Genomic DNA, 18,824 nt, shown 5'->3' with positions numbered 1-18,824 from the left:
TTCAGATTGGAAGGAGGCTGCAGGCCTTTGTGGGCCCGATTGCCTAGCATGCGTTTACATTTTTAGAGCGGTTTTAGTCCCATAATTAAGATGGTATTTGAAAGATTTGGACCGGTTTCCAGCCAAACCGATCCGGTATACCGGTACCGAACTCCGCCGGACTGGGCGGTAAAGTGAACCCTGTGTCTTAGATCGTTCCAACTTCCAACCGGGCGGAATCGGGAGTAATCTGCTACCGCTGTCCTTCTTAACCACTACCCCTGTAACAGGACCGCTGCCCCTCAACCCACACCCCTCTATACCAAATTCGAAGAACCAGCCGCCGAGGCTCACCATCAGCAATGGTGCTGATCCCTTTCGTCCGCGTCTACATCGATCGCATGCTCCACGACATCCCGGGAATGAAGGTCCTCGTCCTCGACCCCCAAACCGTACGTCCGCCGCTTCCCCGAGGATCCTAGCTTCGGCTCCTCCCCAATTTTGATCTGACCAGATCCGTGCTCAGGTCGGGATGGTGAGCGTGGTGTACAGCCAGTCGGATCTGCTGCGGAAGGAGGTGTTCCTCGTGGAGACGATGGACAACGCCTCCAGCTCCAGGGAGTCCATGGCGCACCTCAAGGCCGTCTACTTCCTCCGACCCTCCGCTGACAACGTCCAGAAGCTCCGCAAGCACCTCGCCATGCCGCGCTTCGCCGAGTACCACCTCTGTGCGTGACCATTCACCGATTTACTATGGAATTTTGGTGTGGTGGGGATTTCTCTTATTCATTTGGTTCTTTTACGGTTTGTGCCCTCGCAGTCTTCTCCAATATATTGAAGATTCCGCAGATTCAGATACTAGCTGATTCTGATGAGCAGGAGGTTGTTCAGCAAGTTCAGGTCAGTGGTGTTGAATACGTTTCATTTGTTTATTGTAATGGCAATTGCAAATGGTTGAGATGGAGGATAACATTTGCATGTGTGTTCTTATTCTGTTTCTGCAGGAGTTCTATGCTGATTTTTGTGCCATTGACCCATACCATTTCACTCTCAACATTCAATATAACCATATGTACATGCTTCCAATGGTGGTCGATCCTCCTGGCATGCAGAGCTTTTGTGATCGAGCTGTTGATGGCATTGCTTCTGTCTTCTTGGCTCTCAAGCGTCGCCCTGTTATTAGATTTCAGAGGACATCAGATGTTGCAAAAAGGATCGCACAAGAAACTGCGGTTGGTAAATTGTCACTGCAAACAGTGATAAGAAAGTCCCAAAATTAGATGTTTTTCAAAATAAAGTTTAATATGTCATGTCAGGTCACAGCTCTTTAGATTTTTCTTACTCCAGCACATAACCAGTGTTTTAAAGGCGATGAGGCGACCCAAGGCGAGCTGGGTACGCTTGGACGCCTAGGCAGCACCTAGGCCACAAGGCGTGGCTATTGCCCAAGGCGAGCTGGGTCCGCCTGGACGCCTAGGCGACGCCTTTAGAACTATGCACATAACACAGTGTTAACTCACACAGGCCTAGTTTATGTATGCTAGGCTTTAGAATCTAGTTGTTATGAGAATCTATGTTTAATTCTAGTAAGGTTTTTCTACTTTGGTTCTACAAAAAATGCTTTCAACTAATTATTATAATGAAAACAAGAGAAATATAACTTGTTTCTAAAAGCATTTTTTTCCTTCGATGTGGTTGTGGATTTTGATCTGTTTTATTTATGAATTGTTTATAACACCTGAGTTATTATCTCAACGTATGGCTTTGAAATGGGAAGAACATATGACTGTAGCCACTGGAACAAGCATAGGATTGTTACATAGACACAAAAGGTATAGTTACCTTCTGTCATCTAAACATGGAATAGTATACATAAACATTAAAGCTGACGTTTGGAGTTACATTTTTGTTGTTTTGGTGATTTTTGAGTGCCATTATGAACTTTTGCATGTTACATTTATCAATGTGAGTATGGCCAAAGTGTTCATTTCTTTATTGACTACACAAGCACCATTTCACTATACACTTCTTGGCCTACAAGTTAGAAAAAGGTCAATTTGTAGAAGTAGGGAGCACCAAAATATCTTCTGTAAGCCCCTTTTTTTTTCTTTGTGACATACTAAAAGGCAATAATGGTTGCAATAGTAATATTTATTTGGAATGACAACTCATATCATATGGAACTTGTCCTGAAGCTTTTATAATTTGGACCATGCAGAGATTGATGTATGAGCAGGAGAGTGGCCTGTTTGATTTTAGACGCACAGAAAACTCTTCGTTGTTATTGGTGATTGACAGGATGGATGATCCTGTTACGCCTCTACTTAACCAGTGGACATATCAGGTGAGCCAAAAAAAACTTCATCTATTTTGTCCTGTTCAAATGTACTTTTCTTAATTTGCAAGCAATCTTATATGGATTCAGGCAATGGTACATGAGCTTATTGGAATCGAGAACAACAAAGTCGATCTTAGGGGATTTGCCAATGTACCTAAAGACCAGCAGGTTAATATATGTTGAATTTCTCCTATGTAACATGATGAAACAATTGCTAAGTATTTGTTGAATGTTAATCTATTTCAAATATACTTAAATAGGAGGTGGTTCTATCATCAGTTCAAGATGATTTTTTTAGAGCTAACATGTTTGAGAATTTTGGGGACCTCGGTATGAACATCAAAAGAATGGTAGATGACTTTCAGCATCTTTCAAAGGGCAGCCTTAATCTCCAGAGTATAGGTAATTTAGACTTCATTTTGGGTTTTATCCTGTGAAATAAACAAATATTTAAATATGGCAATAGCATTTTGCAAAATCTAATGCATTGGTGGTTTTAGGTGATATGGCAAAGTTCGTGAGCAACTATCCTGAATATCGAAAGACACATGGAAATGTAACAAAACATGTTGCTTTGGTGAGTGAGATGAGCAGAATTGTGGAGGAAAGGAAGCTTATGCTAGTTTCACAGACAGAACAAGAGCTTGCATGTACGAATGGACAAGCAGCAGCCTTTGAGGTATCCATTTTGATGCATGTGAATTATACTCTGCCATCAGTGACAACTCTCAACTTGCCCATAATATCCTGTGTGCATTTTCTCGCCTTGGACATAGTTATCAAAATTTGAGCTTGTGCTGATAAACTGATAAGGCTTTTCCTTTTTATGTAATATATTTAGCTTGGGTCAACAAATATATTCTATAGTGTACTAGCTAAGTATATTATTATTTTGAAATTATCATTTATTTTTGTATAAAATCCCTGCAAGGTGCAAAGTTTTGATAAGCTCACCAAAGTCTTGCTTTCCTGGCAGTTAAACCCACTATAAGTTTTATGTAATTCTAGATTCGTTGTGGGCACTTTGTCCTTGGACCAGTTGATGTGGCGCTACGTGGCGCTAAGTTTGCACCAACAAAGTTCAGTGTAGCATAGCAAGTCTTGATCTCTGCCCCTTTCAATTTCATATTCAACAATGATTCTAAATGAAGTATTTTTCCTCACCACTCAAAATATGCCAAATCAATCCTAACGGCCATAAGAAAACCCTACACTGGAATAGACCATCGTTTTTGAAGGAAGATATGGCTGGGAATTGATGATTGATTAGGGTGCAAAGCACGAGTACATATAGGCAAGGATGCTGAGGAATATGGAAATATCCTATCTAGGGGATCCTTGCCTATCCTAACCAATCGAGGGAAATCCCGAGGGGGGGCGCACCTAGACAGGTGTGGCACCCAACCCTAAAGACCAACATGGCCAGCTAACCAAGGCCCATGGGCCAGCCTATACACCTTGCTAACACGCCCCCGCAGACTGGACCTGAACTCCGAGAACACTGAAGACGGAAGTCCCTTGGTGAAGATGTCGGCGTACTGTGACGATGTTGGAACATGCATGACGGGGACATCACCAATAGCAACACGCTCCCGCACGAAGTGAAGATCAATCTCAATGTGTTTGGTGCGTTGATGCTGGACCGGGTTGGAGGACATGTAGACGACGTTGATGTTGTCACAATAGACCAAAGAAGCACGCCGAGGAGGTGCATGAAGCTCGAGGAGAAGCTAGTGCAACCAGGTGGCTTCGGCAACACCATTAGCCACAGCACGGTACTCTGCCTCTGCGCTGGATCTAGACACTGTGTTCTGCCGCTTCGACGACCATGAAACCAGGTTGTCCCCGAGGAATACCGCATAACCCGATGTGGATTTGCGAGTATCTGGACAGCCTGCCCAGTCGGCGTCAGAGTACACAGTCAGCTCACCCTGCGAAGACGGCCGGAGAAGAAGCCCCAGGTGCAGTGTGCCTCGAATATAGCGCAAGATACGCTTCAAGGCAGCAAGGTGCGGCTCACGCGGATCATGCATGTGCAAGCAAACCTGCTGAACGGCATAAGCGATATCCGGCCTGGTGAAGGTGAGATACTGCAGGGCACCGGCGAGACTCCGGAAGTCAGAAGCATCCTGAACAGGTGGACCATCAGCCACCAGCTTGGGGTTGGTGTCCACCGGAGTAGAGCAAGGCTTGCACTTAGCCATACCCACACGGTCCAGGATGTCAAGCATGTACTGCCGCTGAGAGAGAAGAAGTCCGGAGCCACACCGCTGTACATGCATCCCCAAGAAGTGATGACGTTCCCCCAGATCCTTCATACTGAACTCTTGCTGCAAGGCCTGAATGGTGCGCTGGAGAATAGCTGGTGAGGAGGCTGAGGACGATATCATCAACATACAGGAGCAAGTAGATGATGTCGGTGCCACGGCGGTAGACAAACAGGGAGGTGTCTGACTTGGCCTCGACGAATCCCAGACTGAGAAGGTATGTTGCGAAGCGACTGTACCATGCTCGGGGAGCCTGCTTCAACCCGTAGAGAGATCTGTTGAGCCGACAGACGAAATCAGGGCGTGCAAGGTCCTCAAAACCAACTGGCTGAGCACAGTAGACTGTCTCTGAGAGCATGCCGTGGAGGAAGGCGTTCTTGACGTCGAGCTGGTGGATGGGCCACCGTCGAGAGAGCGCCAGGGACAGAACAGTGCGAACTGTTGCTGGCTTCACCACAGGGCTGAATGTCTCATCGAAATCCACACCTGGCCGCTGAGTGAATCCATGCAGAACCCAGCGAGCCTTGTACCGCTCCAGAGAACCGTCAGCTTGGAGCTTGTGTTTGAAGATCCACTTGCTGGTGACCACATTAGCACGCGGTGGCCAAGGAACCAGATCCCAGGTCTGATTCTGCAGGAGGGCAGCATGCTCTTCTTCCATAGCCGCCCGCCAATTGGGGTCGGCGAGGGCGCTACGGAAGGTCTTCGGGACCGGAGACAAGGGAGCCGCGGTGAAGAGCGCAGGCTACCGGAAACCGAGTTTCGCACGAGTGACCATGCGATGCTCGTTGAAGGGCTGCACCGGTGGAAGGGGACGCGCCACCTGGCGATCTGGGCCAGGTGCAGGCGATACGCCTGCTGGGGTGGCCGGACTGCGAGGGGCGAAGCCAGGCGGAACTGTCAGGGCCGCACGTGGCAGTGCGGGGGAGGCGGCGGGGGCCGCACGTGGCTGTGCAGCGGAGGCGTCGAGGGCCGCACGTGGCAGTGCGGGGGAGAGCGCTCCAGGGGCCGCACATGGCAGTGCGGTGGTCGACGGTGCTGTGCCACCTGGCGCAGAAGACTGGGGGGACTGCGCTCGGCGAGCAACGGGCTCAAGCCAGCGGCAGGGCTGTGCTCGGCGAGCAACGGGCTCGAGCCAGCACAGCGGGGAGGTGTACCTGCAACCACAGGGGGGTGTGACAGTCCAACAGGATCCGGCACAAAGTCAGTTCTATCCAAGAACTCGAAGGCCGCCGGGGAGACAGGCTGGGGATGCTGCTCAGCAAACGGAAAGGAGGCCTCGTCAAAGATGACATGGCGAGAGATGATGACCTTGTTGGTGGCAAGATCAAGGCAGCGAGATCCTTTGTGATGAGCAGAATAACCCAGGAAAAGTCCACAAATAGTGCGAGCGATCATCAAGAATGACAAGATAATATTTAAAACCTGACACACTGACAACTGGAGAGGTCCATAAATCACAGTGTATTAGATCAAAATTATTAGGCGCACGAGACGATGATGCACTAAAGGGGAGGCGAACATGACGCCCAAGCTGACACCCATGATAGATGGAAGACCCGCCATCGCTGGAACACGCCGGGAGGATGGAAGCGAGCTTGCTGAAGGCGTCGCGACCTAGATGACCGAGGCGACGGTGCCAGAGGGAGACGGTGGAGGTGGCGAGCAAGGAGTGAGCAGCAGCCGGAAGGTGCAGCAGGTAGAGCGGCCCGGAGCTATTGCACCTGACGATCACTTTCCTGGACAAGAGATCCTTCACAGAACAACCAGAAGGGTCAAACTCCACAGAACAGTTGTTATCAGAAGTGAACTGACGAACAGAAATAAGATTCTTAATAAGTGGAGGTGAAACCAAAACATTATTAAGATGTAAGGATCTGTGTAGGTCAGTGGAACCAGTTGCAGTGACAGACAAAAGGGAACCGTTACCGACAACAATAGAGGAGGGAGTGGAAGACTGAGGTGGCAGGGAGTGAGACAGGGCTGTCACATGAGGGGTCATATGAGAGGAGGCACCTGAATCAAAATACCACTCGGTGTTCTGTGGCGGGTTGAGCGTCATGGTGCTGAACGTCGAGGCGAGCGACTGCTGGTCCCATGAAGGGAGACCGGCGAGCGGGTTGTAATAACCCAGTGCTGGTGCAGTCTACTGGCAGGTAGGAGCGGTGGGAGTCGGTGGAGGAGCCGACTGTTGTGCGGTCAGCAGGGCCTGCTGGTAGGCGAGCAGGGCCTGCTGTTGCTGTTGCGCCTGCTGCGGAGGACGGGCTTGGGGAGGGCGTGTGCCTGGCCACATCTGGATGGACCCGGACCACGGGTTCCAGTATGTTGGCCAGGGGGCAGGCTGCTGCCCCCCCCCCCCCCTAGCGCCACCGGCAGGCTGCTGGGAGGAGGTGGCGGCTTCCTTCTTGTTCCCACCGCCGCCGCGCTTGCTGTGGCGGCTCTTGGAGGGCTTCGCCTGAGCGCCCCCGGAGCCAGAGCCGCCACCGCCCTTGGAGTTGCTGGTGCCGCTAGCGGGGGAGGGCGCGGCTGTCTGCGTGGCGACGAGGACTGTCGGTGTCGCAGCTTGATGCGTGAAGGTGAGCTCCTCCAAGCGTAGGGCCTCCTTTGCCTCGAGGAAGGAGGGGGAGGGCTGACTGCGCCGAAGATGGAGGCCGATGTTGGCGAAGCGCTCGTTGAGGCCGCGGATGAGGTTGAGGACGAGGGTCCGATCCGAGACGACCTCGCAGAGGGCGCCAAGGTCGGAGGCCATCCGCTGGAGCCGCCTGCAGTAATCTGTAATGGACAGATCACCTTGAGAGAAGCCGCGGAACTCGGCGTCGAGGTAGAGGGCGCGCGTCTCGCGGTTGCCGAGGAACTGTGTTTCCACAGCGAGCCAGGCATCGCGCGCGGAGATGGCCCCCGTGGAGATGGTGTCGGCAAGATCATCGGAGACGGAGCCAAGGATCCAGGACTTCACGACGAGCAATCCATGCGCGCCCAGTCGGGTTGGGCAGCAGCGAGAGGAGCGTCGGAGAGGACGTGGTCGCGGAGGGAGAACTTGCCGACGACGAGGAGGAACTGATCCCTCCAGCGAGCGTAGTTGCCGGAGACGTCGAGGACGATGGGGGTCAAGCTCCGAATGTTCTGGACTGCCACCGCCTGCGCGTGAAGGTTGACGATGGCTGCAGCTTCGTGAAGTAGCAGGGCGTCATCAGGTGGGGGGGGGGACGTCGTGAGCGTCCCCGTCGGCGTCCTCGTCGTTCGAGGTGAGGGCGGCGTTGCGCTCGCGCTCCGCGCGCGCGGGCAGCAGCGGCGTCGCGCTCCTTGGCCGCCGCCGCGGCCTCGATCTCTGCCTCGACGGCGCGGGCTAGGGCAGCCTCGCGCGCCGCCCGGCGCTGCTCCTTGGCGGCCTCGGCTTCAGCTGCCGCGGCGACAGAGGGGGTGGGGGAGCCGGCCATGGGATGGCGGGCGCGGCGGTGCAGCAGGGCTGGCGCGCGCAGGGGAGGTAGGGGCGGCGCGGAAAAGGTCCGGCACGTGCATAGGGGAGGGGGGCAGGGGGCCAGCGCGCGCAGGGGACGGAGGGTGGACGCAGCACGGCGATGGCCGGCGTGCTAGGGCAGCGGAAATCGAATCGGGGAGAGAGCCCGGACTCGTGATACCATGAAGGAAGATGTGGCTGGGAATTGATGATTGATTGAGGTGCAAAGCACGAGTACATATAGGCAAGGATGCCGAGGAATATGGAAATATTCTATCTAGGGGATCCTTGCCTATCCTAATTAATCTTGGGAAATCCCGAGGGGGGGGGCACCTAGACAGGTGCGGCGCCCAACCCTAAAGGCCAACACGGCCAGCTAACCAAGGCCCATGGGCCAGCCTATACACCTCGCTAACATTTTTTTTTATAGAAATACTTTAAGGGAAACCCCTAAAGCTTATTGGTGCGGCACCCAGGGTTTGAACCCTGGGCGGGAGCACCCCGACCAGTGGCCTTTGCCACTGCACCGTGAGCCCCTTCGCCGAATAGACCATCGTAGCCTCACCAGACTGTCTATTCCGTGTCACGCTGAAAAGTCAATGGGCAAATTGCTCCTGATAAAATCTGGAACTATGTAAAATTTGTGGGTGTAGGTTAGTCCATCTTTGTAACCTTTCCAGTTTATTGAACTAGTTATACACTTGTGACTCTTTGTTATTCACTCTAACGGGAAAAAAAAAGCTTGTGTTGTGTCTGCTCATGAGTGATCAGTTTATGCCTACGTGTCCAAGGTGGCATTGAAGTTCTCGGTTCATTTTCTGCTAATGAGTGATGAATTTATGCCTGTGTCCAAGGTGGCATTGCGCGAACCATATCCAAAATTGTTCAGAACTCATCTTCATGCTTTTAGGATTGAATTTCTTATTTAATGCAACTGCAGGTTTCAGAAAATTGGCTGTAAGCTTTCTGAGTTCATTGCTTAAGTAGTTGATTTTTCCTTAAAAGTGAGAATACACTTCTTATTGCTTTACTGCTACCTGCATGTGTCAAAGCTATGCCTCTTTTTACAATTGTTGAGCTGTCTTGTTGACCTGCTTGTCAAGATTGAATATTATATGTATGATTCATAACCCATTTGTCTCATCAAATTTGATAAGAAGTGTGCTTGTTATTTTATGTTTGTTCATTACAGATGTTTACATGTTGATTTTCTTCAGGCTGTCACTTCCTTGCTAAACAATGAAAGTGTATCTGATATTGACCGATTACGACTAGTGATGCTCTATGCTTTGCGGTATGAAAAAGAGAGTCCAGTTCAACTAATGCAGCTTTTCAACAAACTGGCTTCTTGTTCTGCCAAATACAAGTCTGGGGTATGTAAATTTCACTAGCTCTCTGCTAGAATAGGCCATGTATTTTTCTTAAGTCTCTACACATGGTGTTTTGACTGTGTCACTGTTAATTGCCTTACTGCCCCCCCCCCCCCCCTCATGTAGGATCATACATGTTTGCAGCATTGGCATAACTGAAATGTGTATTGTGTTTATACTTTATAGCAACAATGTACATTTCATGGACAGCTCCACTTGTGGACTATGGAGTCAACTATACATTGGATTCTAAAATACATCTGTATTCCCTGTGATACATTCGTAGTACCGATCGGTTGTTGGATCAGTCTATAGCTAATGATATTTCTGTTTCCTTTGGCTAGTAATCAGGGCTCAGTTTCACTTTTGTGGAAACCTGACAGTTACCTTTCCTAACAGATTGCACCTTTAATAAGTGATTTGGCCATTCGGGCTCGATATTAAAAGGAATGCCATCAAATTAGCCATTTGAAGAACTTTGGAAAGCTAAGGTAACAAAAATTGAAGAATTTGGGTGGAAAAAATAAAGAAACAAGCTGATTAGAAACCCACCGAAAACCGCTGATCAGAAACCCCCGGAAACCGCTGATTATGCCTTTGTTTCTGTCTTATCAATCAAGGCCTGTTCATCTACTGGTTAATAGGACCCTTGGTCATGACTTACTTATCAATTGGCACAGAACAGAAACTATGTTTTTAAAGCGGTAAGGCGAGGCACCACCGCCTTATTGCCTAGGCGAGGCCTTGGCGGGCTAAGGCGGACTAAGGCGACACCTTTAGGCAGAGCGAACCACCACCGCCTTGTCGCCTAGGCGACGCCTTGAAAACACAGGATAGAACTAAAGAGTTATGTGCTTGTATTGAGATGTAATGGTAGTTTTGTAGTCAGACTATGCAACTATCCCTGATTTGAATTTAATTGGGCTTTGAACGCTAGAATTATATGTTATAATATACATATACAAGGAACACCAGTTGCTGGGATCTCATTTAATTGACTAGCTATTTGCTTTGTATTGGAGTTATATCAAAGATGGGATGCATTGTTTTTGTTCCCCCTAGTACTTCACAAGTCTAATGAGTATTACAATTTTTATATGCAGCTTGTTCAATTCCTCCTTAAGCAGGCTGGTGTTGATAAGAGAACAGGCGACTTGTATGGGAACCGTGATCTATTAAATATTGCTCGTAACATGGCTCGCGGACTTAAGGTTTGTACAAAAGTTCTACAAATGAATGTACTTGAAACATAGCTTCTTCTAATGTGCTTATTCGTTGCAGGGAGTTGAGAATGTCTACACCCAACACCAGCCTCTTCTCTTCCAAACTATGGAAGGTATTGTTAAAGGTCGATTGCGAGATGCGGACTATCCACTTGTTGGCAACCATTTCCAACAGGGCAGGTTAGATTAAAAATGGTTGTGTTGTGTGGAATTAATTAAAATACTTTTATTATTGGCATGTACAAGAAACTCTTCCTTGAGCACTCCCTGTGAAATGAAGGTTATTTATTTTGAAATCAATAACTTTTAGTTCCTGCCCCCTTTTATTTTGTCAACAAAGATTATTTATTTTGAAATTGGCAAAATAGCCAAAATCGTCCCTAAACTATGGGGCCGGCTCAATTTGGCCCCTGAACTATGAAAACGTCCAATTTAGTCTATGAATTATCCTAACCGACCTAACTTCATCCTTATGTGACGTGGCACGCCACGTAGGCTACTCCAGTCACCTCAGTCAGTTTGGGGTGTGAAATATCCTTTTTACCCTCCATCCATAGAGCATGTTTAAACACAGGCAGCTTCTAGCCCGCATCAAACCGCTCCCTCCCCTGCCATTGATGACCTGCGCTACCTAGGAGGGGTGACGACCTGGCTGGAGAGGGAGCGGTCAGCTCGATGTCCGCATCGAGCCGCTCCCTCCCCTGCCATTGATGACCTGCGCTACCTAGGAGGGGTGATGACCTGGCTGGGGAGGGAGTGGTCAGCTCGATGTGTGGGCTGGAAGCTGCCTGTGTTAAATCTGCTATATGGATGGAGGGTAAAAAATGTATTTCACCCCAAGCTGACTGGACGATGACAGGAGGAGCTTACGTGGCACGCCACATTGGATTCAAGGACGAAGTTGGGCCGGCTAGGATAGTTCAGGGACTAAATTGGACGTTTTCATAGTTCAGGGACCAAATTGAGCCTAGACCAATAATTCAAGGATGATTTTGGCTATTTTTCCTTTGAAATTTGAATCTTTACTGAAACCATTGCTGAGATTCTTGCTTCCCACAGGCCTCAAGATGTGGTCATATTCATTGTTGGAGGGACAACTTATGAGGAAGCAAGATCAGTAGCCCTTTATAATGCAGCAAATCCTGGAGTTCGTTTCTTCCTTGGAGGTTCAGTGGTTCTGAATTCAAAAAGGTATCAACTGGGAACCAATCTTTTTTTTTTTGCAATTCATATGATTATTTGGAGGTGGATGTGCAGGGTTTTGGAAAACTTGCTGTTTCTGCACAGATTTTCTCAAATGTTGATGTACTGCAGATTTCTTGAAGATTTGGGGGAGGCACAAAGGATATCGAAATCAAGCACTATAATATGAGCTAAATTGTGTATCAACTGGAAGATTTCTTGAAGATTTGAAGAGTACCAGAATATGATAATTGACAGTATTGACTCCACTTCTACATAGAATCAAATTTGTGTGATAAATTTTGTAACATAAGCTCTAGGTGCATAGTGCAACGTCATACCAAATAACAATATCTGTAGCCCGTCCAGCATCTGTTCATGCTCATCCCTCCCCCCCCCCCCCCCCCCCCCCCCCCGTCCACAGTTGAAGCAAGTATGTGTTTGTTTCTATACTAGTGTTGATTGAGATTGTACCATTTAGGTAGTATGTGGAGTCAAAGATCATGTATGTAAAAGAGGACATATTTTTTCAGTTTCTCTCCGTTTTCTCTTTTGAAGTTGTGTGAATTGCTGTCTATGCGGTTAGGTTTGGACATCTATGGGATTCATCAAAAGTGATTGTCTCGACTGGAAGCTGATGCTTTCCTGCATTGTAGCAACTAGCAAAGCACTGCAGTACCTTTCCTCCATTCATCCTGATGCAGCAGTTGAGATCGCGTTGGTTTTTCATGGCTATGTTTTATTGTTTTTTCATCTTAGGGCAAATCCACGTTGATCCAGATTTAAGTGCTTGCTTCTGCGTCCATGCTGCTTGCCGGCTTCCCAGTCTAGCTAGCTTGTGGTCCCAGCAGTAGTCACTGTCCGGTATTTTGACTGTTGAGTACATTGTCTATCAGAAGCGTGGCCTCACCCTTAAATGCTTGATCTTGGTTGTTTTTGGCTCTGATCGGTGCGTTTAAGCTTCTATTGATTGAAATTATAAGAGCAACACCAGCAGATTCTCTAAACAGTCCTTTATCTCAAGCTCAGAGTGTTAAACAAAAAAAAATGCAATTTAGTAGACTCTCTATTGGATCCTCTATTTTACAAAGTGCTCCAAATTCCCTCCTCCACCCTCCATTCATAGGGGTTTTCTAAGGAACCCTTTATTATACGGGACTACTAGCGCTCGAATGTCCTATTACAATTTTTTCATCGGATGATCCATCGCAACATTGGTAAATAACAGTTGCAACATCAAAAATCAACGCTTGCAGCATAAAAAATATATATATACAAATGACTCTAATATCCTATTCGAGGATGTAAAATTCCCACCACAATATTAACATCATGTTTCATGCAACATCCACTAGGTAACATAAAGAGAGAACAATTACAACATCGATACTTGACTCTTGCAACATGGTCGGAGCGCTCGTTTTTTTCTACGCATCGGACGCCCTAAATCCTGGCATTACCGTTTATTATAAGTTAGAGTTAAGAGCTATTGCTGAAGTTGAAGCAAATTTGAAAACCTCTAAAAAAATAGAGACAGCCCTCATTTAGCATTTAGAGGGTTCGATTTAGAGGCTATTACTAGAATTGCTCTTGCGATGCATATGAGAAGCGATTCGGTCGAGTCCTTGTCCATTTGGGTTCTAGTCTCTTAACACTGAGTTTTTTTAGGCATTATAGCTTTTCTAAGTAGCGATTCTCTGAAAATCTCGCTACCCTGTAAAGTGGATACCCACATACTACCGGCACAAGAAGCTGATGATATGCAACCCTATTTTCTGATTCTCTGTACATATATGCCCCTGGAGCTGATAATAACTTGTTTGTAGCTGAATAAGCATGCATAGAAAGAAATCATTATTGCATTAATTTTTGACATTACAAGATGGTGTCAATATAGCCAATTACATTCTCTCTTAAAATAAGAAGAAGAAAAAGGAAAAGAAAGAAAGAATACAGTCTGCACCTAGCATAAACCAAGCAAGGGATTCATGTTGCTACTTGCATGCAACAATTAAAAGAAGCATGTACTCATCAGTTTCATGAAGTCTAGCATCTAAGAACACCATGAAGTTGCAGAGACTTCTCATCCACATTTTTTAATGTATTGTTTATAATATATAAAAGCATCCAGTTCGATAGATGCTATGTAAGTTTCAGTAATTAATGATAACTATACGTGACTAACATGTGTTTTGAAGGGATTGTCATTAATTGGTTATGTCACAATATGAAATGTGAAAGAGAGACCCTCCTCAATTTATATGAAATACAACCTCCATCCAACTATCGAAGGCCCATTTGTTCATGACTCAAAGACCAAGTAAGAGTTAACCTCAAGAAAAAATGCAATTACTTCATCCACGTTTAACGCGTACAGTTTAGCATCTTAATTATGGCATTGGGCTGCTGGGATCCACTGCGCATGGGTGGACGTGCGATAGGTTTGAAAAAATCATGGTGCCACAATGGATCCGGGGATGGAGTTACTCCACAACGGTCCACGAAGCGTTGCATGCCATGACTCCGAGAAAAACTGAAATAGGCCTTGCATACCTGAATTTTTCAGATTTCTTAATGGGCCTTGGATAGTTGGATGGAGGGAGTATGGGCTAAGGACTTGGGTATGAAGATTAAAAGATTAAGGAAATTTCTAGTATCAAGTGTCATAAGGAGACGAATGAAACTTGATTTAGTTCAGGTTTTATAGTTTTTAGTCTTTGACTGTACTATTAAGGGGGCTTGAAAGTTTGTAGCTTGACCTAGCAAAGCTTGATCTTGAAATAGTTGCACACTTTCTCTCGAACTCAGTGTTAGAAAGTTCAAGGAATTCAAGGAAATACTTAGAAATGGAAAAGATTGATGCTGGAACTTAATGCAAAGTGGCTTGAACAAGGAGTGGCATGAAAATAGGCATAGGATGAATCGATACCCTAATTATTATAAGCAATGATTACTGACAGTTGTTAAGTCACAAATTTGACCGTCAATTTACTCAAAAAATAAGAAGATCTGGCATATCTTACATGCATATTTATTTAGAAAAATATTGTTCCACATGTCCTTTGGATTTTATTTGCATGCAGAAATTAGAGCAAAAGAGAGGGAGAAGCTAATGGGGACATCACCATGCTGGATACACCCGAGCCTTGGTCTTCCAACTTATAATATAAGTTGCCACCAACTTGGTATTCACATTCAATTCGAAATCAGCCGACCACCCTAGACGAAAACAACAATATCTCCTACCCTTCATAGGACATTGAATCGAGGCGTTCTTTGATGCATTGGAAGGAAGATGGCATAATCTTTCATTTGATCCTGGTCCTAGCTACCGAAGCATCGTGGATCATTTTGTGTGACCACGGTAAGGTGCTGCATCACAAGTTTTGGACCATGTTGTGGGCATCCCCCATGTCGCTCCTAACCCTAGCTCATCCCTTTTGATACAAACTTAGTTGACACTGCCATAGAAACTAAGGGTTTTGTTTAGTTCTAGTTTTCCACTGAGAAACTAGGTTTGCATTGATTCATTATAACTGTGCCGACGAGTCCTTTTACCATGATCCAAGACCCCTATTCTTGGTCTCCTCGACTGTGTCAATTAGTCCTTTCGAATTGAAAGCTTGAACCTTTCAGATCTTTTTCATATACATCTACAATTTCAGATTGCATATTTATACTTTCTTTCTTGTGTTCTTCGATTCGCTAGCAGGGAAAAGTCTTCTTGGCGAAGTCACTTGAGTTTTGCTTGGTTGATAGCCAACAGAGCAGCGATGTAGCCATTGCAGGGGTTCGAATCATGTCTAGTTAGAAGTTGGATCGTCCACTTGAGTTCTCCACCAAACAAATTACTCATACCTATTGGAAGATCAGACCAGTGTCACATCAAATGGTATCAGAATTCCAAGTTTCCCATGAGGTATATTATCGTGCCCCCCTTTAGGTTCATCTTGTTTTCATTACCTAGAGTCCAAAAAAACCCAAAACACATACACTTTCCGTTGTCCTATCGACTTTTTAGCCTTTGCAATTTCATTTTAGATTTTTCTTTGTTGAGTTGGTGTCCGCAGTCGAGTCTTGTTGTTGGTTTACTGTGTTTGTCATTGTAGTTCAATCGCCCGTTGCTGTTTTGTTTCTACCACTATCCCATCCACCTTTACCCATACAATAAGTCGATCCATCACATTACTTGACTTGCCCTGCTAGCCACCTTGTGTGAATTCTCTGTAGGATCTAGGATACCAACTAGAGGGGGTGAATACACAAACACAAACACTTGAAAATTCAAGTAGGAACACAAGAGAGCACCTATCTCTAGCAAAGCCTATCACTAGTAGGGGTTTGCAACCTAGGGTGACAAGAAGAAATTTGAACTCTAAGAATGTAAAAGCTCAAAGTAAATTGAAAGAAATAAATTGAGCAAAGTAATAATCGGCTTGAGACAAGAATTTTCTCGTGGTGTCGATGACTTGCCGGTCACCCCTAATCCAAGTTGAGGTGGATTCAAAGAATCAACCACTCCTCTATCAAGACTCCTCTTGGTCTTAAGCAATCTTGAATCAATTAACCACTCCACACCTCGATTTCACTAGAGTTACTCTTCACCACTCTGACGAGGTGAGCACAAGGACCTCTCACAACCAAATCGGAGCACCTCCACAATCTTCTTGAAGGGCTCCATGAAATCACCTTCTCCAAGCCATCTAGGGAGCAGCAACTCCCAAGAGTAACAAGTCGATGATGCTTGCTTGAAGGTTCCCTAGTGCCACAAAACTCAAACTCTTGATGCAATGCACTAAGATGCTCTCACACCCACAAGAATGCAATATCTAAGCAAAGACTGAGTGAGAGAGGAGGCTTGCTCAAATATATTAAGGAAGCTTTCAAATGGGCCAAGAGCCCTCACCCACGGCCGGGCATGAGGTATATATAGCCACCCCCTTGAAACCCAACCGTTACACTCAAATCTCGTAAAAAAAAGAGCTTTCGCGGACAGCCAGTCTGATAGAAACTGGACTAACCGCCAACTAAGAGTGCAATAATTGCATGCCAGAGTCGACAGTTAGAGCCCTGGCGAACTATCTGCGCTCGTAGGGCGGACTATTCGCATTGCAAAACTCTGAACACCGGGATACAAAAAAAATGTCTCTGACTAAATCTGGAAGTGACCTGCGAACCATCCACGCCCAAGGGGCGGACTGTCCGCAGTACAAAACGGTGCACTAGAGCCAAACTTCTTTCTGTCCAAAACCAAGCTTTATCTGGCGGACTGCCTGTCCCCTAGGGCCGGACCATCCTCCCTAACCATTTTCAGCACACACCAGAAACACAAAGTTTCTATCCATCGATTTGCAAAAGGTGGCGGACCGTCCGCCCCCTAGGCCGGATCTTCCGCACTAAGCAGTCATCACTCAAGTTCAAACCAAGCTTTTGCCACTTTCAAACGCAATTAGCCCTAATGCATGAATGTAAGTGTTTGAGCAAAATGACACTATATAATTGACAAGAAAAGACTCAATGACCCCTCTTGATAGTATGGCTATTTATCCTATTAATCCGGTTATTTTTCATCCACTAAGCACCTTATGACCGGCAAAATAGAAAATCCCTATAGTATACTTTGTGTTGAGGTCCTCCTTTGAATCTCATCCCCAAGTCATCTTCATGATATCAATGTAAGCTAATTTCAACTTGGACCAACCTATACTCATTTCTTCTCAAGAAATTTTTAGTCAAATATGTTTTCATTAATTACCAAAACTCGAATTAGGGGCCTAGATGCTTTATTCTTGCCGAGCAAGCCCTAGATAGGTTGCAAGTCACCTTGTGCCTTTCGCCTTGCATCGTAACCCTTCTTGATTCATCTGGTGATACCTTTTGTTGCATATAGCATGGAATCATTGCTCTTGGTTGCTTGCTGAGACCCTTGGCTCAGCCGTGACCAGTGTTGGGATGATAGGGAAGCTTTGCCCTAGCCGCAACCACCTTGTATGCCCAGTTGTGCCTTCCAAAAACTCTGATTCAGACCCTGTCGTTACCCTGCAGCTGGGGTATCCACTCCTACTGTGCCAAGACTCGCGTAGTTATCTGTAACTACGCCCTAAGGAGCTGAGCAGCCGGACCCCTAGGGTCCGACTCCATCTCACCGGACCAACGGTCCCGGACCCGCTTCCCGCTCGGGGATGGGTCCGGTGTCACCACGTGTCCTAGAGGTGGAAATGCTCAGCACCTGTGACCGCGGACCCGGACCCTCGCATGTGGGTCCGGGACCTCCACGTGCCATCCGGACTCCCGCAGATGGGTCCGGGACCTCCACGTGCCTATCCGGACCCCCGTGAGCTCTCGGCTCAGCTAGCTGCTCGAGAGGGGTCCGGAGCCGCCACGTGTCATGCAGACGCGGGCGCAAGCCTTCCGCTGGAAGCTCCCTCACCCACCCACATTAAATGCGAGTGGTTGAGGCGGGCTCTGCTGCCTCTGGACACGGTGCAGCTTTTGTCAGTCCACACTGTGGATCGCCAGTTACCGAGGCGGCTCGTCAGTTACCAAGACAAGCATTAAAGACTCAGCGTCGTGCGCATGGGCGACGAGTCATGATGACCAGCTACTGACTGGAGCAACAGTGCACGCTGCTACAGTGGACTGAGTCAGTAGTTCGGCGCTTCATCATGACCTCGACGCGCGGCTGCAGAGGCTAGACTCTACTCTGACAGGACAGCTCATGACCATCCCTGGTCAGAAGCTACGCATTGAAGGCCCAGAGGGTGAGTAAATGTCGTGGTGTGGCAACCCGAGTAGCTAGCTGAGCCGAGAGCTCACGGGGGTCCGGATAGGCACGTGGAGGTCCCGGACCCATCTGCGGGAGTCCGGATGGCACGTGGAGGTCCCAGACCCACATGCGGGGGTCCGGGTCCGCGGTCACAGGTGCTGAGCATTTCCACCTCTGGGACATGTGGTGACACCGGACCCGTCCCCGAGAGGGAAGCGGGTCCGGGACCGTTGGTCTGGTGA

The 18,824-nt window shown here is 47.3% G+C and overlaps 1 protein-coding gene across 1 annotated transcript; it reads left to right on the top strand.

Annotated features, from left to right (window-relative positions):
* Positions 1 to 248: 248 nt before the first annotated feature.
* On the top strand, positions 249 to 12,466 carry LOC120703454 (vacuolar protein sorting-associated protein 45 homolog). Its single transcript, XM_039987548.1, has 13 exons — positions 249 to 431; positions 506 to 707; positions 800 to 879; positions 984 to 1,211; positions 2,198 to 2,323; positions 2,405 to 2,485; positions 2,578 to 2,719; positions 2,818 to 2,996; positions 9,259 to 9,414; positions 10,515 to 10,622; positions 10,693 to 10,814; positions 11,694 to 11,825; positions 11,949 to 12,466. Exons 1-13 carry the CDS (start codon positions 342 to 344, stop codon positions 12,004 to 12,006), a joined length of 1,704 nt encoding a protein of 567 aa, XP_039843482.1. The 5' UTR covers positions 249 to 341; the 3' UTR covers positions 12,007 to 12,466.
* Positions 12,467 to 18,824: the final 6,358 nt, after the last annotated feature.

The sequence above is a fragment of the Panicum virgatum genome, chromosome 4K, assembly GCF_016808335.1.
Source record: "Panicum virgatum strain AP13 chromosome 4K, P.virgatum_v5, whole genome shotgun sequence".
Classification (NCBI taxonomy): Eukaryota; Viridiplantae; Streptophyta; class Magnoliopsida; order Poales; family Poaceae; genus Panicum; species Panicum virgatum.
The sequence above is the reverse complement of the archived record's forward strand: the minus strand, read 5'-3'. Positions and strand labels throughout refer to the sequence as shown.

What these genes read in the sequence shown, in the direction of transcription:
- LOC120703454 (XM_039987548.1), top strand. Translation starts at nt 342, where the DNA reads ATGGTGCTGATCCCTTTCGTCCGCGTCTACATCGATCGCATGCTCCAC. An exon ending in CCTTAATCTCCAGAGTATAG is followed by an intron (nt 2,720 to 2,817) that starts GTAATTTAGACT and finishes TGGTGGTTTTAG; the next exon opens with GTGATATGGCAAAGTTCGTG. An exon ending in AACCATTTCCAACAGGGCAG is followed by an intron (nt 10,815 to 11,693) that starts GTTAGATTAAAA and finishes TGCTTCCCACAG; the next exon opens with GCCTCAAGATGTGGTCATAT.